Source organism: Trachypithecus francoisi, unplaced genomic scaffold (assembly GCF_009764315.1).
Source record: "Trachypithecus francoisi isolate TF-2019V2 unplaced genomic scaffold, Tfra_2.0 Lachesis_group7, whole genome shotgun sequence".
NCBI classification, from domain to species: Eukaryota; Metazoa; Chordata; class Mammalia; order Primates; family Cercopithecidae; genus Trachypithecus; species Trachypithecus francoisi.
The window spans coordinates 67694492-67719880 of record NW_022681472.1 but is presented as its reverse complement, the minus strand read 5'-3'; the positions used below and the strand labels follow the sequence as shown (position 1 = coordinate 67719880).

General features: G+C 34.0%; 2 protein-coding genes across 2 annotated transcripts in view; one reads left to right on the top strand and one right to left on the bottom strand.

Annotated features, from left to right (window-relative positions):
* Window positions 1-25389, bottom strand: part of LOC117079070 (CUB and sushi domain-containing protein 3-like) — a 230638-nt gene that overhangs the window by 62167 nt on the left and 143082 nt on the right. The window lies entirely within an intron of this gene.
* LOC117079417 (60S ribosomal protein L30-like) lies at window positions 16150-16572 on the top strand. The gene is given in 2 exon segments (XM_033203228.1): window positions 16150-16230; window positions 16312-16572. Coding segments are annotated over 2 exon segments (342 nt in total).

Below are 25389 nucleotides of genomic sequence, written 5' to 3'. Positions count from 1 at the left end.
TTATTTCCAATAAAATGAGTTTTTCTGATTGTTATAATAAATTAGAAATAAATTTGCTATGACAAATTTTTACTTTCAAAATAAAACTGTTTCTCTTCCACTAAAAACAAATAACTGTGCCCATGGCAGTTTTTTCTTTAAAATTCTCATTGCTCTGAATGGGAAAAAAAGATAGATATGTAAAAGTAATGCATTTTTGTAACTGCTTATACATAGTAGAAACAATTTTTCAAGATATGTTGTTTTATTCTAATTGTTTATAAGGAATCTGTTTGAATTCACTATAAAAGAATGTATGCTTATCTGAGAAAACATATGTTACTTAGAAATTGTTTTTACAATACCATCAATCTTCATCACTGATCTAAATCCACTGAAAGAGTTCATAGCATTCGTCATTAAGTAACATGTCCTTATCAAATCTAGCTTTCCTATGCCCTAAGAAGAAATCAACTGTCCATCAGTATAAGAATTTTAAGAGAACTTTTTACTACAGTTAAAAATGAATGAATGAATTAACGAAACTGTCATTGTCATTTCAGTGTATGCTGAAGGTTTATTTATAATATGGTATTATTTTGAAGCCAGGAGATGTTTATTTTAAGTGTGCCATAACAATATTTACATTACATTTTAATTGCTTTAATCTGTTATGAATAACCTAGGGTTTGTTCAGGAAAAAAACCAGATGGCACTAACTACTACAAAATATAACTGAGTTCTCATTATTGTTACTCTAAATATACTTCTCACTTATTTTATCTTTGCTTCCATCTAATTGTGAGTATAATTTCATTGGAAATATGCACTTCACTTAATATAGATTTCACAAGCCTAGCTGGTACATATGTAGTTTTCAACTGAAATATGGATGATTACTTGAAGTCAGAGATAAGTTGAACTACCATTGTGGTGACAAAAGTCAAAAAGAAAAAAAAAACAAAAAAACAAAAAAAACAAAAACAAACAAACAAAAAAAAAACACTCGAGTTTTCTTATTGCATTGCTTGGTATAACAAAGAATAAATACACTGAAATCACTCGTAAGTTCTTATGTGTCCTTTCTGTTCAGGAAATCGAGTTTTTGGTATAAACTTGTTTATTTCAAGACCTTTCAAAGAAGAAAAATCTTGGATTTCATACAGTTGGATGAGTAATGATATCAGAAGCAAGAGACTTAGAATTAGTGCACCGTATTAAGAAAAGATACTAATCCCTTGTATTAGTTCCCTGAATCTTTCCTGCCTCATCTGTAAAACTGGCCTAGGGGCGGGGCGCGGTAGATCACACCTGTAATCCCAGTACTTTGGGAGGCTGAGGCGGGCGAATCACGAGGTCAGGAGATTGAGACCTTCCTGACTAACACGGTGAAACCCTGTATTTGTAAAAATACAAAAATTTAGCCGGGCGTGGTAGCGGGCGCCTGTAGTCCCAGCTACTTGGGAGGCTGAGGCAGGAGAATGGCGTGAACCCGAAAGGCGGAGTTTGCAGTGAGCCGAGCTCAAGCCATTGCACTCCAGCCTGGGCAGAGAGCGAGGCTCCATCTCAAAAAAAAAAAAAAAAAAAAATTCCTGGCCTAGGACTATTTCATCTGTTTTATTTAGAATCAGACAAAATATTAAATTTTTATTCTAACAATTATATTCATAATTCTATGAAAATACAACTCAGAAATGAAAAAAATCAAATAGATTTTAATATGCACTGTATAGGTTTTTTAAGAAGTAATTTTATATTTTTTGCAGTGTGTCAGGAGACTTAGCAAGGTCATGGTCCAAATTTGATATTCACAATTTCCTACATCCCTCTCTTTCAGCTTTATTGCCTTATATTTTTCTATTGGCTGAAAATGACACTGTATTCTCCACTTCACTATCTATAAGAAAATCAAGATGGGTAATGGGAATACTTAACCTGTGAGAAAAATCCCATCCAGAGTCAAATCAATCAGAAAATATTTGAAATGCAGATGGTAACCTAGAGGTGGATTTCACCCTGGAGAATTTTGACCTTGATTAAGCCCTTGCTTTGTACATGATCCATCAACTTTATAAAGAATGTTCAACATCATTATTAGGCCCACATTCTGCCAGCTACTCAGAAATGTGGCTATCTTTAGAATTTCATTATGTTACTAAGGATACATCTAATGATATGGCAAGTCAGGTTAAAGTTGATGGCAGCAGGACAGACACATTCCCATCAACCCAGGAGAGAAACAAAGCTGCTTAATGCATGGTATGGAAAAGAAACCTCAAAACCAGTGTTGTAATGTATTTCCAAGTATATAGAAATTCCTTTTTTAAAAAAATGCATATGCATTTATTTATTATACCAAATAATTATTGAGCCAGGTATCATGCTTGATTTTGGAGATATTAACAGGAACAACACAGCTTTGCTTTCATAGATTCTTAGGCTCCAGTATGCTTACAAAGTGAGGATACAATCAAAGGCCTGTTAGCTTGAAGACTGTCAAAAGGATCTGTACAAGAAACTCTTTTTACATCCAAAGATTATAGAAAAGTATATGAGTCAATTTGAAATAGAATTCTAGTATACGGAGATGACCAATATAAGTTAAAAAAAAAAAGAGAGAAATTATGTAAAAATGGTTTCACATTACTTCTAACTGACAGTATACAGTATTTGTGTGCTTTTAGTTTTACATTATTACAAAATTTACCCATTCAATCAGATTCATTAAATATTTACTAAGTACCAAGTACCAGGTGTCGTGCCAAGTTGTGGGGACACAAATATCAAGGATGACATCCTTACCCTTCAGGGAACACAGGCTAAGAGGAGTGTAGATACAAAAATAGTTTTAAAATAGTAACATGTGTATCAAAATCTGAGGACTTTGTTATTGAAACTGAAAAAATTGTTAAGCATGAAACAAGAAGCTAAAAGTAAATAAAATTAAATAATTATAATATGTATTGAGTAACATAATTGATATTATATTGATGCATGTTTCAAAATAGTTATCTATACAAAACTATTTTAAAAATAAAATAATTCCTAAAAAATTAAAATGACATATCTGTGTACAAAAGCATCTTCTTTATGTGAATTTCCTGAATATTAAAATAACATGCAAAATAATCATTTGTGTTATACATTTGCATTCTTTAATTGGTTTCTTAGCCACATTTAATGCCTTTTTTACTATGTTTTCTAAAGAATGTGTTTTTTCAATATATTCTTATTTTTATTAGTATTGCTAGAAACATTTTTATATATTTTAAACTGTCGGTGGCTCAACTGATATCATCATAAACCATACTATTTTTAATTGAGAAAATTTCCTCTTCATAGGTGTTAAGCTACCTGGTAAGCTCAGGGTTAATTCTCCGAAATGAAGAAAAATTTCAATTTAATTTTTATTTTCATTAAGCAGTATGTAAACATTTCAGCTCAAATATTTTCACATGTATTGAATTTTAACTTCTTTTCAGAATACATTTTTTGACACACTTTTATAATATGAAACTTGTCAAACAAGTTTTCTAAAATTATAATTTTTTGAAATATTTATCTACAAGCTATATTATATACAAAATACATTTTATAAATATAATTTTATTTATATATAATTTATATTAAATAAACATTTTCTTAACTTTATTCTATCCCAGAATAAAGTGAACATTTAATCCAATTAAAAATAACTATCAAAAGATCCTTTCTTCAACAAGTCAAGGCATACTAAAATACTAAAGTTTGAAATTTTCATTCTTTTAAAGAAATCACACTTAAATGTCTTCCTGTTTATTGTTTTCAATAATTGCTATTTACTTAAAAATTCTAAAAGCTGAAGATTGTTAGCACTCTACTAACTGAATACTTTAAGATTTTCAATGGATTTTAATGAATAGCTATCAAAATGTAAAGGTTTTATTTTCAAAATCATTCAGTATCATAGTAGGGCATTTTGGTTTATTTGCAAAATAGTACTTCAAAAAACTCGAACCTTTCTAGGACTTAGTGACAATGATCAGGATAAAGAGAACACGGTACTGGCATACTACGTTCTTTTATTTATTTTTTGAATCAGCTTTATTTTCTCTCTCTCTCACTCTCTCTCTGTGTCTCTCACAACCACATCCAGAAACACACACCACTTAGTTCAATTATTTCAATTACATATAAAATATTTGTATATTTTAACTACAGTTTTATTGTGATGGGTAAATATTACAATTTTATTGGTTGCAGTTATGAATTCTGTGTTCACAACAACCAATTCCTAGTACATTTCTGTTTTTTTAATTTTGTAAGAGACTTGTTTTTATTATGAGGTTACGTACCACCAAAATTTACATTTGTATTTTATCACAAAATAAATAATTTTATCTTTAATATTAAATTTTAATTTGTGGCCTTTGCTCACTTTCAAATATTTAAAAGATTTTAAATATTACGTTTATAGTTTTTTTAAAAGGGTTGTGATGTTTATAACATATGTAAAAGTAAGATAAATGAAAACATGCCCCAAAGACCTGAAGGAGGAAATGGAAATATACTATTAGAAGGTTATTACATTATATGTGAGGTGGTATAATATTATTTAAAGATAGGTTTGTCTATTTGACGTAATGACAGGTTTTCATAAGCTAAAGATATACGTTACAAGTGTTAGAGCAAATGCTTTCCTTTCCTCCCAAAAGAGGTATAGCTAATAAGCTAACAGAAGAGAAAAAATGATGGTAAAATAAAAGGAACAATTAACAGGTGGATTCAATAATATATATATATTCAATTATATATATACATATATATATATATATTATATATATATATATAGCAATATGGTAGACAAAGTTTAACCAAGTGAATAATTGTACTAAACATAAATGGTCTAATGCTTAAAAGACTCCAACTAAGGGATACAGATTTTCAAACTATAAAACATCAAGATGCAACCATAAGCTATTTACTAGTAGTCTACTTTAAATATAAAGACACTGGCAACTTAAAAGTAAAAAGGTGCTAAAAGGCAGAACATGCCACACTAATCATAGGATATACATATAGACAAAGTAAATTTTAACACAGGAAAATTACCAGAGAAAAAGAGAGAGATTTCATACCAATAAAAGAATCAAAAAAGGGTCAAAAAAACCCTATAGTATCCAAAATGTATGCAGCTCATAACATATCTTCAAACTGCACAAAGCAAAAAATAAAAGTAAATGATGAAAAGAATAGACAAATGTGAAACTGCACTGGGGCATTTTAGCACTTTTCTTGAGTAGTTGATAAAATAAGTGAGCAGGAAGTAATGATAGTGAATAATTAACACTATCAACAAAATTGATATTTATAAAACACTGCAAAAACAATGGGAATACACTTTTTTTAGGTAGGTGCATGAAGTTATTTATTTATTTTTTAAACAAGCTGGGCTATGGTTTTCTCAGTAAAACAAGCTTCAGTAAATTTGTTTGTTTGTTTGTTTATTTTGAGACAGAGTCTTGCTCTGTCACCCAGGTTAGAGTGCAGTGGCAAGATCTCAGCTCACTGCAAGCTCCGCCTCCCAGGTTCACTCCATTCTCCTGCCTCAGCCTCCCGAGTAGCTGAGACTATAGGCGCCCACCACCACGCCCAGCTAATTTTTGAATTTTTAGTAGAGACAGGGTTTCATGTGTTAGCCAGGATGGTTTTGATCTCCTGACCGCGTGATCCACCCACCTCGGCCTCCCAAAGTGCTGGGATTACAGGCGTGAGCCACTGCACCCAGCCTAAGTCTCAGTAAATTTAAAAATAATAAAATATTAATTTTAACTGAATTTATAATATATGTTTAACTTTAACATAATCAACTTTCAAAGACTTTACTTTGACATCATAAAATGAATACAAAAATAAAACTTGCTTTGGAATTTAAGTATTTGAGGCAATCACTGTTACTGATTCTCTAATTGACGTAATTGACGTGACTCATATAAAAATAGATTTATTCAACTATTTGTGAAGTTCTGCTAAGGGAGCTGGTGTATTAACACTCTTCTTACATTCTCAGAAGATAATTTAGAATACAAAGTGATGAAATTAGTATAGTAGAATTTTCATTTGACCTAAATACAAAGTCCTCCTTTTTAAAACACGTTTCTGTCTTCTGGTTTTCACATCATCAGTGAAAACACTATGGTCCTCATGTATGTTAACATATACTGTATGCAAGTTGCAAGTTCATCACTACTTTAAAAAAAAATTAATTGAGTTTTTTTGTAATTAGTGTGCAGACATTATTAGCAGTTTGTACATAATCCTTAATGTAAATATTAAAAATCTAAAAATCAGGTAGCTAATCCAAACACCTATTCTAATGATTTATCATCTTAATGTTTGTAGGCAATTTACTCATAAAAAAAGAATACCAAGTAATAGTATCTTAAAATAACTAGTTATACACTCTTAGGTCTAAAGTCCCAACATATACCAAGATTTAAAGACAGGAAACCAGGATTCAAACACAGTAAATTCTTCAATTAAAATATCCCATTCTTCATAACATGCTAGCAAGTAATTAGGAAAGAAAAACCTATTACTAACAAAGATATCGTGACGCCAGTGATAAATGGAATACCAAGGAGCACTTTAATTTAGGAAATAATTCCAATAAAAAGAACATGACAAGTGACATCAGCATGATGGCAAAGTAGAAAGTCCTGTACACTCTACCCCCAAAAAACACAAATTCGAGAACAAATCATCCACAAATTTCCTTTATGAGAAATCCAGAAACTAAGTGAAAGGCTCCTGCAGTCCAGGTGAATGTGAAACCAGACTGACCAAAACTAGAAGAGAGATCCAGAACACCCTCTCGCCAGAATCCCCACCACTGGCACAGTGCTATATAATCAGGAAGAGATTCACTCCTAGCTCCCAGCTTCTCCCGGAGGAGAAAAGGGCTTGGTTTGCACATGCAGCACCCCAACGATTCCAAGAGGGCTCTGCAAAGGTCTGGCTTCTGTCTTGCCAGTCTTGGATCTCTGATGGGACCAGCACAGTATATTAGCTAGGGAAAACAGAGATGGATGCTAGGGGCATCTATTGCCCCTAGCTTCAAGCTTCCCTGCTGCTCAGATGTCCCAAGTCTTCTTTGTGCTCAGCATAACATGAGCAACAACAACAACCACAAACAAACAAACAAAAATCAGCTCTCAGTTTCTCTCTGAGAAGAAAATGAGTTTATCTGAGCATCCAATGCCCCAACTTTGCCAGGACTGCCCAAAGAACTGGCAACTATTTGCCAGTCTTACAACTCTAACTGGTCTGCCACAAATAAGGGATAATGGAAATAGTGATTTGGACGGGTAGATGTCATAGTTTCCCCCAGTGGGTCAGCACAGAGCAAATACACAAAAAGCACAGCTAGTGAGGTACAGTGGCTCACACCTATAATCCGAGTACTTTGAATATTTGAAAGGCCGAGTTCAGGAGTTCAAGATCAGCCTGAACAGCATGGCAAAACCACATCCCCACAAAAAATACAAAAATTAGTCAGCAGAGTGGTGCACGTCTATAGTCTCAGCTACTGAGAAGGCTGAGGCAGAAGGATCAATTTGAGCCTGGGAGGTTGAGACTGCTGTGCTTTGTGAGTATGCCACTGCACTACAGCCTGGGTGACAGAACAAGACTCTGTCTCAGAAAAACAAACCAACAAAACCCAGCTGTCTGTTCCTCCTTGTACAGTTGGTAGAAACTGTAGAATCTCTGGCCAGGTTGATTGATGGTGGTCTTCTCTGGTACAAGCAGAGTCTGGGCAGACAGGATGCAGTGTGTATAATCGGATAATACACATACACCAATGCAGAGCATCAAGGAAAATTAAGAATCAAAAAAATAATTCAAACAAAGGAATAAGCTAAATCTCCAGACAACAACCTTAATAAAATGAAGTTATACAATTTATCTAACAGAAAAGTCAAAATAACTATCATAAAGATGCCCACAAGGGTCAAGAGAATCATGCATGAACAAAATGAGAATTTCAACAAACAGATAGAAAATATAAGAAAGTACCAAACAGAAATCACGGGGCTGAAGAACACAATAACTGAAGTGAAAAAAAAACTAGTGAGGTTCAGCAGCAGACTAGATCAAGCTAATAAAAGGACCAGCAACTCAAGGAGACATCATTAAAAATAATTCAGTCAAATGGGCAAAAACTAGAAGCATTCCCTTTGAAAACTAGCACAAGACAGGGATGCCCTCTCTCACCACTCCTGTTTGGTATAGTGTTGGAAGTTCTGGTCAGGGCAATCAGGCAGGAGAAAGAAATAAAGGGTATTCAATTAGGAAAAGAGGAAGTCAAATTGTCCCTGTTTGCAGATGACATGATTGTATATTTAGAAAACCCCATCATCTCAGCCCAAAATCTCCTTAAGCTGATAAGCGACTTCAAAGAAGTCTCAGGATACAAAATCAATGTGCAAAAATCACAAGCATTCCTATACAGCAATAACAGAGAGCCAAATCATGAGTGAACTCTCATTCACAACTGCTACAAAGAGAATAAAATAGCTAGGAATCCAACTTACAAAGGATATGAAGGACCTCTTCAAGGAGAACTACAAACCACTGCTCAACAAAATAAAAGAGGACACAAACAAATGGAAGAACATTCCATGCTCATGAATAGGAAGAATCAATATTGTGAAAATGGCCATACTGCCCAAGGTAATATATAGATTCAATGCCATCCCCATTAAGTTACCAATGACTTTCTTCACAGAATTGACAAAAACTACTTTAAAGTTCGTATGGAAACAAAAAAGAGCCTGCATCACCAAGACAATCCTAAGCCAAAAGAACAAAGCTGCAGGCATCACGCTACCTGACTTCAAACTATACTACATAGCTACAGTAACCAAAACAGCATAGTACTGGTACCAAAACAGAGATATAGACCAATGGAACAAAACAGAACCCTCAGAAATAATACCACACATCTACAACCATCTGATCTTTGACAAACCTGACAAAAACAAAAAATGGGGAAAGGATTCCCTGTTTAATAAATGGTGGTGGGAAAACTGGTTAGCCATATGTAGAAAGCTGAAACTGGATCCCTTCCTTACACCTTATACAAAAATTAATTCAAGATGGATTAAAGACTTTGATGTTAGACCTAAAACCATAAAAACCCTAGAAGAAAACCTAGACAATACCATTCAGGACATAGGCATGGGCAAGGACTTCATGACTAAAACACCAAAAGCAATGGCAACAAAAGCCAAAATTGACAAATGGGATCTAATTAAACTAAAGAGCTTCTGCACAGCAAAAGAAACTACCATCAGAGGGAACAGGCAACCTACAGAACGGGAGAAAATTTTTACAATCTAGCCATCTGACAAAGGGCTAATATCCGGAATCTACAAAGAATTTAAACAAATTTACAAGAAAAAAATCAAATAACCCCATCAAAAAGTGGGCAAAGGATATGAACAGACACTTCTCAAAAGAAGACATTTATGCAGCCAACAGACACATGAAAAAATGCTCATCATCACTGGCCATCAGAGAAATGCAAATCAAAACCACAATGAGATACTATCTCACACCAGTTAGAATGGCAATCATTAAAAAGTCAGGAAACAACAGGTGCTGGAGAGGATATGGAGAAATAGAAACACTTTTACACTGTTGGTGGGACTGTAAACGAGTTCAACCATTGTGGAAGACAGTGTGGCGATTCCTCAAGGATCTATAACTAGAAATACCATTTGACCCAGCCATCCCATTACTCGGTATATACCCAAAGGATTATAAATCATGCTGCTCTAAAGACACATGCACATGTATGTTTATTGTGGCACTATTCACAATAGCAAAGACTTGGAACCAACCCAAATGTCCATCAATGATAGACTGGATTAAGAAAATATAGCATATATGCACCATGGAATAGTATGCAGCCATAGAAAAAGGATGAGTTCATGTCCTTTGTAGGGATATGGATGAAGCTAGAAACCATCATTCTGAGCCAACTATCGCAAGGACAGAAAACCAAACACTGCATGTTCTCACTCATAGGTGAGAATTGAACAATGAGAACACTTGGACACAGAGTGGGGAACATCACACACTGGGGCCTGTCATGGGGTGGGGAGAGGGGACAGGGATAGCATTAGGAGATATACCTAATGTAAATGATGAATTAATGGGTGCAGCACACCAACATGACACACGTATACATATGTAACAAACCTGCACATTGTGCACATGCACCCTAGAACTTAAAAGTATAATAAAAAAATAAAATAAATAAATAAAAAATAAAAATAATTCAGTCAAAAGAGCAAAAAGAACGAAATAATGAAGAAAGTGAAGAAATCTTAAGGCTCACAATTTAGGGACCAATATTTACATTAGGAGAGTGTCAGAAGGAGAAGAGAAAAAAACAAAATAGTTTACTCAAGCAAATAATAGCTAAAATCTTCCCAAATCTGGAGAATGAAATAAAAATTCAGACCCAAGAACTCCAAAGAACACCAAATAAGAGTAACCTAAAGAAATCCACATTGAGGTACATTACAAGCAAATTGTCAATAGTCATTAAAGACAAAGAAAACATTTTGAAAGCAGAAAGAGAAGAACTTGTCACATATAAGGGGAAGTTCCCTAAGAGTAGCTATTTCAGCAGAAGCTTTGGAGACCATAAAGGAGGGTGATGGTATATTTAAAATGTGAAAAGAAAAAATAGCCTGCCACCATACATGGCCAAACTGTCTTTCAAAAATGAAGGACAGAAAAAGACTCCCAAACAAAAACTGAAGGAGCTTATCACCACTAGACATGCCTTACAAGAAATGCCAAGAAAGGTCTTCAATTTGAAATGAAAGGATTCTATATATCAAACATACAACACAAGAATATATAAAACTCAGTGGGGACTTTGCATTAGAAGTCCGTGTTGATCCTACCACAGTGGAACACACCATTGGGCAGAATTCCAAAGCCCTTGACTCCGGGCCAGTACCCACAGAGGGAATATTTATTCTCACACCAGGCAAGACAGAGATCTGTAGCCACAGTCACAGCAGAAGGGCTTAAGCCCTAACTGACTGAAATGGTCTTGGGCCTCAAATAAATTTCAGTGGCAGCAATTCTGTAGTGACTATGGTCTTTGGGTGAGTCCCAGTGCTGCACTGACCTGGAAGGTTGTGGGTTTATGGTGCAACCCAGTGTGACATCAGCTGCAGGGGCCACAGAAGTGCTGATGTCATCCCTCCCCTAACTCCAGGTAGCACAGTGCAGAGACAAAGAGAGAGACGAGACATCTTCCACTTGAAGGAAGGAGAGGGAAGAGTACTGGGGACTTGGCCTTGTAAACTAGCACACTGCCACCACAGCACAACACAGCATGGGGCAGATCCCCAAAATCCCTTATTTCAGGCCACTGCGAATCTATCATTTCTTCTAGATCCATTCCATGACTGAGGGAAATCTGCTACTCTGGCAGGATGGAACAAACCCAAATCTGAGCTAGCTTCACTACCAGCTGATTAAAGTAGCCTGAGGCTATCAATAAACATCAGCAGCAGTCAGGCCATGATTATGGGCATTGGGTGAGCCTCAGTGCTGTGCTGGTCTGGAAGGTTGCAGGCTTTGGGTGCAATCCAGCATGATGCTAGTTACAACAGCCACAGGAATGGTCACATCACCCCTTCCCAAACTCCAGGCAGCTGAGTATGAAGAGACTCCTGTTTGAGGGAAAGAGAGGAGACTGAGTGAAGGATCATCCTGGCAACCCAAGAAATTTTCCATGATCTCTCAAAAGTCCATCAGAAATAAGTACATAAAAGTCCACAAGACAGTTACAGTGTAATTGGACTTAGAATACTCTCTAGTACTGAAACAGCTGAAGTGACTACAAGCTTGGGGAATTCAATAATAAATCCTGTTTGAATTTTTGAAACGTTCTCTGAAGAAGATGGGTACTAACAAGGCCAGACTGTGAAGACTGAAATAAATAACTAACTCTATAATACCCAGACATTGATTGACACATGTCCACAAGTCTCAAGAACATTCAAGAAAATATGATCTAACTAAACAGACTAAGTCACCAGTGATTAACCTTGGAGTGACCGAGATGTGCAACCTTTTGGTGAATTCAAAATAGCTAATTTGAGGAAGCTCAATGAACTTCCAGAAACTCAGATAATCAATTTAGAAGTTTATTCAAGAAATTATATATATATATATATATATATATATATATATATGTGTGTGTGTGTGTGGTGTGTGTGTGTGTGTGTGTGTGTATAAAATTTAAAAAATCAAATAGAAACCTACAAACCTACAGATGAAAAATACAATTGATGAACTGATGAATGCAAAAATGCATTAGAGTGTCTCAACAGCAGAATTGATTAAGCAGAAGAAATAATTCATGACCTGGAAGACAGGCTATTTGAAAATATACAATCAAAGGATTAAGAAGAATAAAGAAGGCTTACAAGATTTAGAAAACGGCTTCAAGAAGGCAAATCTAAGTGTCATTGGACTTAAAGAAGGAGTGAGAGGTAGGGATACAAAGTATATTCAAAGAAATGATAACAGAGAACTTTCCAAATTTAGAGAAAAATATGACTCTCCAGGTACAAAAAGGTCAAAGATCACAAAGCAGAGTCAACCAAAATAACACTATCCCAGGGCATTTAATAATCAAACTCTCAAATGTCAAGGACAAGGAAGAATCTACAAACAGCAAAAGCAAAGCAAATAACATATAAATGAGCTACGATTTGGCAGTAGACTTCTCAGCAAGCTATGAGAGAGCATCATGGAATATTCAAAGTGCTAAAGGCAAAAAAGTTTCTAACCAAGAATATAGTAGTGAGAAAAACTTCCTTTCAAACATGAAGGAGAAATAAAAACTCACAGACAAACAAAAGCTAAGAGACTTCATCATCATAACTGTCTTATAAGAAATGCTAGTGAGAGTCCTTCTATCTGAAAGAAAGGGATGTTAATATACAGCAAGAAATCATCTGAAAGTATAAAACTCATTGGTAAAATTAAGTACAAAGACAAAATCAGAATATTCTAATACTGTAATCATGGTGTGTAACACTTGTATCTTTAGTCTGAAGATGAAAAGACACATCTATCAAAAATAATAACTATAACAATTTGTTATGAGATAGACAATATGGAAATATATAAATTGATACAACAAAAAGCCTAAATATGGAGAGGAGTATGAAATCAAAATGCAGGGCTTTATAGATTTTTCTTTGCTTGTTTCTATGCTTTTCTCTGCCACCAAACTTAAGTAGCCACTAGTTTAAAATAACTTGTTACAACTAAAAGATTTTCTTTGTAAGCCACACAGTAATCACAAAACATAGGCTTATAATAGAGAAAGCAAAAATAAAAAGCAAGGGATTCAAACATACTACCTTTGTGGTTAAGAAAATCATATTTCTCATTACTTGTTATTGGTCTGTTCAAGTTTTCTATTTCTTCATGGATCAATTTTGGTAGATTTATGTGTCCAGAAATTTGTGGTTAAGAAAATCAGTTAACCACAAAGGAATTGAAGAAGAAAGAAAAAGAGGAGTTATAAAATAACCAGAAAAAAAGTAACAAAATGGCATTAGTAAGTCCTTATCTATCAATAATGGCATTGAATGTAAATTGACTCAATTTTTAATTGCAAAACAAAGTGACTGAATGAATTAAAAAATAAGACCCAAATTCATGCTGCCTGGAAGAAACATATTCATCTATAAGGACATGCATATATTTAATGTGAAGGTATGAAAAATGTATTTTAAGCAAAGGGAAACCAAAAAAGAGCAAGAGTAGCTATACTTAGATAAAATAGATGGCAAGTCAAAAAAACTGAAAAGATACAAAGGAAGTTATTATGTAATAATGAAGGGCTCAATTTATCAAGAGGGTATAACAATCATAAATACATATGTACCCAATATCAAAGTGCCCAAATATTTAAAGGAGATATTAATACAGCTAAAGGGAGAGAGAAAGAACAATACAACAATAGTGGGGGACTTCAACACTCCACAATCAGCAATGGATAGATCATACAGACAGAAAATCAACAAGGAAACATTGGAATAAAACTACACTGCACACCAAAAGGACCTACTTGACATCTTTACAAAAGATTGTATCCGGCTGCTGCAGAGTATACATACTTCTCATTAGTACCAGGAACATTCTCTGGGATAGAGCATAGGTTATGCCACAAAACAAGTCTTGATAAATCCCAAAATACTTGAATCGTATGGGTATCTTTTCTGACTATAATGGAATAAAACCAGAAATCAAAGACAAAAGAAACATTAGAAATTGTAAAAATAACATGGAAATTAAATGATATGATCCTGAACAACCAATGGGTCAATGAAGAAATTAAGAAGGAAATTAAAATATTTCTTGAAAAAAGGAAATGTAAACAAAATTCCCCAAATAAAACCTAAAATATACAACAAAATCAGTGCCAATTTATAGCAGGAAACACCTATAAAAAAAGTAGAAAGACTTCAAATTAACAATCTGATGCACCTCAAAGAACTAGAAAACAATGACAAATCAAACCCCAAATTAGTAGAAGGAAAGAAGGAAAAAAGATCAGAACAGAAAAAAAAAAAAAAAAAAAGTGAAAAAACGCACAAAGTATAAAATGAAAACTCTTTTTTTGAACAGATAAACGAAATTAACAAGTTTTTCTTAGCTATACTAAGAGAAAGGAGAGAAGACTCAGTTAAAAAATCACAGGCAAAAAATGAAAGATTAAAACTGATACCACAGAAACACAAGGAATTATTAGCGACTATTATGAAGAAGAATACACAAACAAATGGGAAAACCTAGAAGAAGTACACAAATTTTTGGACACATAAATCTACCAAAATTGATCCATGAAGAAATAGAAAACTTGAACAGACCAATAACAAGCAATGAGTTGAAAGTAGTAAAAAAAAAAAAAGAAAGAAAGAAAGAAAAAAGGCTCCCATCAATGAAAAACTCAGGACCAAATGGATTCACTGCTAAATTCTACCAAACATTTAAAGAAGACCTAATACCAATTTTAATCACACTATTTCAAAGAATGGAAGAGGAGGTACACTTCCAAACTCATTCTATGAGGCCAATTTACTCTGATATCAAAATCAAAGACACAGCAGAAAAAGAAAACAAAAAGTCTCAACCAAATACTAGCAAACTGAACACAACAACACATTAAAAAGATCATTTACTGTGATCAAGTGGGATACATCCCTGGGATGCAAATATCATTCAACATATTCAAATCAGTGAACAGGATACATCTCATTAGCAGAATCATGGATATAAACTATATGCAGCATTTCAACAGATGCTAAAAAAAAAAAAGCTGTCAACAATATTCAGCATCCCTTAATTATAACAACTCTCAACAAACTGGTTATGGAAGGAATATGTCTCAAAATAACAAAGGCCATATATAACAAACCAACAGCTAACATCATCCTAAATGGGGAAATGTTAATAGCCTTTTTTTCTAAGATCTGGAAAAAGACAAGGCCAAGAATGACCACTTTTATAACTTTTATTCATCATAGTACTAAAAGTTCTGCCCAGATCCATTAAATGAGATAAAGAAATAAAAGGCATCTAAATTAGAAAGAAGTAATACTGTCCTTGTGTGCAAATGACATGATCGTATATTTAGAGGAACCTAAAGGTTCAACCAAAATGTTGTTAGAACTTATAAATAAACTCAGTAATGTGGCAGGATACAAAATCAACATACAAAACTCAGTAGCATTTTTATATGCCAATAACAAACCATCTGAAAAAAATCATGAAATAAATCCCATTTACAATAGCTACAAAATATATAAAATACCTAGAAATAAATTTAACTAAAGGAGTGAAATCTCTCTACAATGAAATTTATAAAACGCTATTAGAAAAAATAGGACACAAGAAAAATGGAAAGACATTTAATGTCCATAGATTGGAATAATTAATATTTTTATAAGGTCCGTACTACCCAAAGTCATTTACAAATTCAAAGTAATTCCTTCCAAAGTACCAATGACATTTTCTTGCTCCCTGGCTATCTTTGCAGGTGCTCTTGAGTGGGCCCTGTCCTGCACCTAAGGCGGGAAGATGGGGGCCACAAGGAAGATGAAAACATCACTGGAGTCAATTAACTCTATACTCCAACTCATTATGAAAAGTGGAAAATATAGGCCAATATCCCAGATGAACATAGATGCAAAGAGCCTCAACCAAATACTAGCAAACCGAACACAACAACACATTAAAAAGATGCTAGGGTACAAGCCAACTCTGAAGATGATCAGACAAGGCAAAGCAAAATTCATCATCCTCTCTAGAAACTGCCTGACTTTGAAGAAATCTGAATTATAATAAGTATTGTTGGCCAAAACTGGTATCCATCACTACAGAGGCAATAATACTGAATTGGGTACAGCATGTGGAATATACTACAGACAACACATACTGGCTATCATTAAGCTGGGTGATTCTATCATTAGAAGCATGCCAGAACATTATGGTGAAAAGTAAACAATGCAAAATTTTTATTTAATAAAACTTGTGAACGTTCATTTTTTTGTTAAAAAAAAGTATTAATGCCACTCTTCAGAGAAAATTTTTTAAAAATTCTAAAATTCCTATGGAATCACAAAAGATCCTGAATAATTAAAGCAATTGGAGCAAAAAGAATAAAGATAGCTTGGTGGCATCAAGCTATCTGACTTTAAAATATACTGCAAAGTTATAGTAAACAAGACAGTGTGATAAAAATAGACACATAGACGAATGGAAGAGGAAAAATAACTCAGAAATAAATCCACACATCTACAGCCAACTCATTTTTAACAGATACACTGGGAAAGGACTTCAATAAATGGTGCTGCAGAAATTGGATATCCACACGTAGAATAATAAAACTAGACCCCTATCTCTCACCATATACAAAACTAAAATCAAAATAGATTAAGACTTAAATGTAAGTCCTTAATCTATGAAACTACCAGAAGAAAACATTGGGAAATACTTCAGGACATTAGTTCTGGCAAATACTTTGCATAAGACCTCAAAATACAGACAATACAAGCAAAACTAAACGAATGTGATTATATCAAACTAAACAGCTTCTGTAAAGCAAAGTAAATAATTAACAAAGTGAAGAGATAACCTGCAGAATGGGAGAAAATATTTGCTAACTGCCCATCTGACAAGGGATTAATAACCAGAATATGTAAGGAACTAAAACAACTCAATAGCAAAAAAACACAGCAAAACAAACCAAAACAAAAAAGAAACCCACAAATAATCCAATTAATAATTGAACAAATGCTTTGAATAGGCGTTTTTCAAAATAAGACATACAAATCGCCACCAGGTAAATGAAAAAATGTTTAACATCACTAATCATCAGAGAAATGCAAATCAAAACCACAACAAGATATTATCACACACCAGTTAAAATGGCTACTATCAGAAAGACAGAAAATAACATGCTGACAAAGATGCAAAAAAAAAAAAAAAAAAAAAGAGGGAATGCTCATGCACTGTTGGTGTGAATGTTAATTAATGCAGCAACTATATAAAATAGTACAAAGTTTCCCTTAAAATCTAAAAATACAACTACCACATGATCCAGCATTCCCACTGCTGAGTGTTTATCCAAAAGAAAGAAAATTAGTATATCAAAGAGATAATTGCACATCCATGTTTATTGCAACCCTATACACAGTAACCAAGGTATTCAATCAACCATTATTTGATGAGTAGATAAAGAAAATGTGGTGTATATACGCAATGGAATATTACTCAGTCACAGGGGGGTGGGGAAACATAAAAACATGTCACAGTAACATTGGTGGAACTAGAGGACATTATGTTAAGTGAAATAAGCCAGCCACAGAATGACAAAGATTGCATGTTTTCACTTATATATGGAAGCTAACAAAAAATTGATCTCTTGGAGGTAGTGAGTCAAATGGTGGTTACCAGATACTGGGAATTGTAGCATTCCAATGGGATGAAGAGGGTACAAAAATACAGTTATATAGAAGGCACAAGTTCTATTGTTCAACAGCACAGAAGAGTGATGATAGTTAATAAGAACTTATTTTATATTTTAAAATAGCTAGAAGAGAATATTTAAAACGTACAACACAAAGAAATGATAAATGTTTGATATAATGAATATTCCAATTACTATTACTTGATAATTACATACTGTAAGCATGTGTCAAAATATCCCTTGTACTCCATAAATATGTACAACTATTACATATCAATAAAATAGAGAAGTAGAAAATATGTCAAGACAAATGAAAAAAAAAACACAATATGCCAAAATGCATGGGAAACAGAAAAAACAGGAATATGTAAGAAGTTCATAGCAATAAACATCTACATAAAAAGGAAAAATGTCTCAAATAAATAACCTAACTTTATACTTCAAGGAACTAGAAGAACAAAGAAGCTCACAGTTAGCAGAAGGAAGGAAATAATCAAGATTAAAGAAAATAGAAAAATAAAATAGAAAATAGAAAAACAATTAAAAAATAAAACTAGAGTTGGCTTCTTGAAAATCTCAACACAATTGGGATTCCCTTAGCTAGTCTAAGAAAAATGAGGCAAGACTAAAATAAACAAAATCAGAAAAGAAAGAACAGTGCTACAGACATAAGAGACTACATTGAACAATTATATGATAACAAGCTGGATAATTTAGAAAAAAAGTGGATAAATTTATAGAAATATACAGGCTATCAAGACTAAATCATAAGAAATAGCCTGAACAGACTCATTACTAATAGGGCCACTTAAGCAGTACTTTAAAATCTCCCAACAAGGAAAAGCCCATGACCAGATGACTTCACTGGTGAATTCTACCAAACGTTTAAATAAGAATTAATTTCTATCCTTCTCAAACTCTTCCCACCCAACCCCACAAATTGAAACAAACAAAACAAAATCAAAAACAAACAAACAAAACATTTCCAAACTCATTTTGTAAGGGCAATATTCCCTGATACCAAAGCCAGAAAAACACACCACAAGAAAAAAAAAAAAAAAAAAAAAAACTAGAGATCAATATTTCTGAAGAATATATGTGCGAAAATCCTCAACAAAATACTAGTAAACTAAATCCAACAGCATATTAAAATGTTAAAAAGATCACACACAATGTCCAAGTCAGATTTATTCCTGGGACAGATGGATAGTTCAATATACAAAAATCTATTATTTTGATACACCATATTAACAGAATAATGGATTAAGATCACATGATCACATGATAATTTCAATAGATGCAGAAAAGGCATTTGACAAAATTAAATACCTTTTCACACTAAAAAAAAAATCCTCAATGCATTAGGAATAGAAGAAGAAAAATGTTTTGACATAATAAAGGCCATATATCAAAAACCCACAGCTAACATTGCAGTGTTTGGAAAAAAAATAAAAAAATAATAAAACCTGAGAACTTTTCCTCCAATATCAGGAATAAGTCAAGGATGCTCACTTCCCACTCCTACTGAGCATAGTACTGCTAGTCCTGGTCAGAGCAGTTAAGGCAAGAAAAAGAAACAAAAGGACTCCAAACTGAAAAAAAAAAAAAAAATAGGTAAAATAGTATCTGTTGGCAGATGACACAATCTTTTATATAGAAAATCCTAAAGATTTGTTGAAAAAAACTGTTGGAACTAATAAATTCAATAAAGTTTCAGGATACAAAATCAACATGCAAAAATCAGTTATATCATTATATTCATTATATCAAACATTTATCATAAAGAGAGACATATAGAACAATGGAAGAGAATAGAGAGACCAGAAATAAATCTATGAAAGGGTAACAGGTCCGCACCTTAAGACTAGGAAACAAATAGGTGTGGGAAGATGGGGAGGGGTACCAGGAATGCACAAAGGGGAGAGTATAGTTTCCTTGACAAATGGTATTTAGAAAATTGGATATCCACAAGCAAAAATGAAATTTTTTTCATTTGTAATGAAAAATAAAAAAGACCCTTATCTTACAGCATACACAAAAATCAACTCAAAATGGATTAAAAGCTTAAACGCCAGACCTTAAGCTGTAAAACTTCAGAAGGAAGAAAAAAAAAGAGAGAAGAAAGCTTTATAACGTTGGTATTCCAATGATTTCATGGACATGACACCAAAAGCATAGACGACGAAAACAAAAATAAACGAGCAGGAATGCAACCAACTTAAAAGCTTCTGTACAATCAACAAGGGTGAAATGGCAACCTATGGAAGGGGAGAAAATATTTTCAAGTCATACATGTAATATTAGATCAATATCCAAAATACGTAGGGAATCTCTACACCTCAATAGCAAATGACTGATGAAAAACAGTCAAAGGTCTTGAATAGGCATTTCTACAAAAAAGGCATACAAATGGACAACAGGTATATGAAGAAATGCTTAACATCACTAATCATCAAGGAAATGCAAATTAAAATCTCAGAAATAGAAACTCTTACATGCTATTGGTGGGAATGCAAAATGGTGCAGCCACTATAGAAAATAGTAAGAAGTTTCCTCAGAAAAGTTAAAAATGGAACTACTTTTCAATCTAATAATCCCATTTCTAGATATTTATCCTAAATAATTAAAATGAGGATCTTGAGGAGATATTAGTACTCCTAAGTTCGTTGCAATATTATTCACTATAGCCGAGATGTTGAAAACAACTTAATTGTCTAATAACAGATTAAGAAAATATGGCAAAGACACACAATGAATACTATTTGGTCTTTAAAAGAAGGATTCTGCAATATTCAGCAACATGAGTGAACCTTGAGGACATTATGCTAAGTAAAATAAGATAGTCACAGAAACACAACTACTGCATGATTTCACTTATATGAGGTATCTAAAATAGTCAAATTAATAGAATCAGAGTGTGAAATGCTTTTTTCCAGGGGCTTGGGGGATATGGGATATGAGAGTTACTAATCAACTGGCATAATGTTTCAGTTTAGCAATATAAGTAAGCTTTAGGGACCTGCTGTACAGTGTTGTACTTAGGCCAAAATAATGTACTCTGCACCTAAAATTTTGCTTAAAAAGTAGATCTTGTGTTAATTGTTCTTTCCACAGTAAAATAGATTGAAATAAAAATAATGTGGCTGTTGAAGATAGGTACTTTAAAATGATTAAAATATATTTAATATATCAGGTACTTTAAAATGATGAAGATGTATTTAATGCATTATTATGGCTTCAAATAACCATTCAATTATGATTCATATTTGGCATATATTAATAAAACTGCCCTCTTCACTAGCCTATAAAATGTAAACATGATACACAAAATAATAGTGTTTCATTTAATTCAATATTTTACTAATTTCTGTTCACACAGCTGTAAATGATCAGTGCATGATTTTCCCCATTAAAGTTTTATCACTTACCTAAGTAAGTTTTATTGAAATGGGATCGTGGCTACTCCCTGCTTTTTTCAAAAAAATATGTTTCTGGATGTATGAAATTCTTGGATTTACAAATAGTAATTAAAAAACTACTCTGGATCATTTTCTGCTATTTGTTTTGGTTTCGTTTCAGCTTTCACAGGGATTGGTTTTCGTAGAATCCTTGCTGATCTCTGCTTGGGTGTTTCTTTACAGCACCTTCAGTAGAACTGACTTTTCTTCTGGACATCTTAGTGGATATCAGCTTTCTTAAGAAATGAATGCTCAGTACATAGTTTTTCATTAAACATTTACTTTTTAAAATCTCATTGCTGCCATAAAGGTCTATTGCAAGATAATAAAAAAAAATTTCCATGATAAAGTAATTAGTTCCAAATTTACACAATAAAATAAACAGCATATATACTCGTGTCATGAGTATTCAGACTATATTTTGTAGGTCTGTAGATCAACTGCTCAGTTTCTATTTCTACACATACTTCAAGAAGACATATTTCCCATATTTCCGCCTAATCTTGCCAATTCATGGCCTGGCAGTCTTATGTATCATTCAAACCACAATACATACTGTAGCATAACTATCTGTTTATACAAAATATCAGGGCAACAATGTGAAATGCTCCTCCTAGCCAGGCACAGTGGCTCAGGCCTGTAATCCCAGCACTTTGGGGGGCTGAGGTGGGCGGATCACAAGGTCAGGAGATCGAGACTACCCTGGCTAACATGGTGAAACCCCGTTTCTACTGAAAATACAAAAAATTAGCTGGGCATGGTGGTACACGCCTATAATCCCAGCTACTCAGGAGGCTGAGACAGGAGAATTGCTTGAACCGAGGAGGCATAGGTTACAGTGAGCCAGGATCGTGCCACTGAACTCCAGCCTGGGTGACATAGCGAGATTCCATCTCAAAAAATAAATAATAATAAAAAAAACTAAATGCTCCTCCCACCACCATCTAGGGTCAGAATGGGTGACCTGTTCATATCTAAGAATGTTTCATTTTATCTATAAGTGTCCTACATGCTATCCATGAAAGGTAAGCGTTAATTACCTAGCATCTGGAAAAAGTTGAGAAATAGATACAAGTTATTATGGCAAAAAACACAATTACTTTTGCACCAACCTAATGGTATTTGTCTTTCAGATGTAACCATGCATTATAATTACTGAGCAGTGCAGACTTATGTCGCAAAGCAGAGATCTAATAAATATACTGTGGCTTATTTTAATGAACCATTAATAGTCATATTTTGTTAAAAAGGGAAAATACAGGATAAATGTCAAAACAGTCAGAATGTCAGGACAACAGACATAAATAAGGACTGTCCTGAGCAAACCAGGGAAGAGCAGTACATATGTGGAAATAAGTAATTCTGTCTAGTAGTTCATTGCTACTAGAAGTTGCATTTAGCCTAGGCCCTGGAAAATGACTAAAAATGTACAAATTTTGAATGTAGGCACAAGGGTTTCAGGAATATGGAAGAGAGTTTGCAAAGCAGTAGAAATGTGCAATGATATTGTCCTTTCAGAACAATTTAATTAGACCTCTGGATGTATATAAATGAATAGTGAGGAGTGAAGCTGGCAGGCAGATTGGGGCATATTCTGGAGGCTTTAAATATTATGCCAAAGTTTTGAGTTTAGATCTGTGTGGCCATTAAATAATTTTCAACAGAGAAGTGATGTCCAATTTTATATTTCGGAAAGATCAATCAGGCAGAAATGTGGAGAAAAGTTTGGTTGGAGGGATAAAGAAGTGAGGGGCTAGTCGACTGTTGGAGCAGTGCAGGCAACAATAAGGATGAGAACAAAGGCAGGGGCACCAAGCAGTGGGTTAAACCTAGGGAACTTCAACCTCTCATGGCTAAGGAATCTATTTCCTTGAGATTTTTTCAGCAATATTAGCTATGGGCCTCAGCATTTTGTATTACCCAGCCGGGGAAGATTCTTAACAGAGAAGTCAAAGAGTGAAGAGCATAGAAAATGCTCTGTCAAAATCTACTATTCTGTGGGCAAATGACAGCATGATACCCAATGATATCTTCCCTGGGGAACTAAAGTGGAATGAGACAGGCAAATTAAAATGTAAGCAGAGGATATAGAAGCTGACTGCCGAGAAGTGAGGACAGCACATACGACAGCATGAAGTGGCAATGTTAGACTTAAGTAGCTCTGATTAAGCAAAAGTGCCTTGCAGACAACACCACCAAGAGATAAAGCAACAGACTCTACAAAGGATGAATGGATCATGAAATAAAAGTCATGAGGCTGCCGATAGTAGCTTGATGATTATAAAGTTGGTCTGTGACCTACATTTCTGTTAAATTCACTTTGCACCAAGTTTGGGGAAATACGTGTCACCTGTTATATTCATTGGTGAAGACTGTTCTGCTACTATTGCCTGATTTATTATTTTTAATTAATTATTTTGACTTTCAATGGACAGCTATTTGCTCAAAAGAAGAATGGAATTAAATTGTACTAATCGAGGAAGGGGGGCTCAAATAAAATCTGACAATTAAAATGACAATACTTCCTGATTGTGTAGGAGCATCCTGGTTTGTGCCTATTGCTGAGCTTAGTTTTTATTAGCACTTGCTTTTGATCTCCAAAATACCTTGTCTGGATAGTAAATTATGTTATTACCCTGTACAATATGTTTGTTCTATACAGACATTTTAAGAGACAAAGGTGTTCATGATATTAATATATTTGGGAGAGCAAAGGCACTATAATTAAAATACCATTACCAGCCTGGCCAACATAATGAGACTTCATCTCTACAAAAAAAAAAACAAAAATAAAAATTAGTGAAACGTGGTGCACACCTGTAGTCGTAGCTACATAGGGGGCTGAGGTAGGAAGATCACTTGAGCTCAGGAGGTTGAGGTTGCCGTGAGCTGTGATTGTGTCACTGCACTGCACCCTGGCTGATAGAGCAATACCTTATCTCAAACAAAAACAAACAAACAAACAAAAAAAACAACCAAAAAACTTCTAGAACAATGAATTGCTATGCTGTTTATACTGATCTTCATTTGGAGAAAAAGAAATACAACCAGTGGAAGGAGCATGAGCTAGAATACTAAGAAAATACTTTACTGAAAATGGATCTTGGCACAGAATCTGGAAGGATGAGCAGAATTTAAGCACAAGGGAGCAGAAGTAACACTAAAGCAAAAAGAAGGTTTGGTGATGGAAAGCAGCAGAGAGACAGAGAGAGAGACAGTTTGTGTGTGTGTGTGTGTGTATGAAATTGAGAGTTGCTTGAGTTAATGAAAACATGAGTTTGAGAATTAATTGGTGATAAATATGTTTAATACCTGGTTCTTAATAGACTCTCCTAGGCTGAATGAGTGAAATGGATGAACATATGAATGAGTGGGTAGGATGAAATAGATTTATCTAGGGAAGAAGAATTTAGGTAAGGCACTGAAGTGGCAAACATGAACCCATGAGCCAAGTTTGACCCACAGTAGTGGTTCAGTGGCCTATAGTCCATTTACATTCTCTTTAATACTACTTGTATACTTTAGAAACTAGATGACTTTAGATAAAATTTCTTATTTGAAATTCCACTTTAAAAACTTCCTGTCTTCCTACAGGGCAAAATGCCTACAGTCAGAGAGGGCATCTGTCCATTTCAAATGGGCATGTATGTACTCCAGCTTTCCCTCATTTCTTCTCACTTTTTCACTTATATTTCATCTCCTTTTTCAGATTGGTACCTCTGATGTGGTGCTGGGAATGATAATCTGGAAACCAAACTGATTAAAATGTAGAACTCCATTGCAGCTAATAATATATAACTGAAAACTTCCTATTCCCTCTGGCATATTAATGCATGTATCTAGAATAATAATACTGTAATAATAACTGCTAAGCATTTAGTATGTACAAAG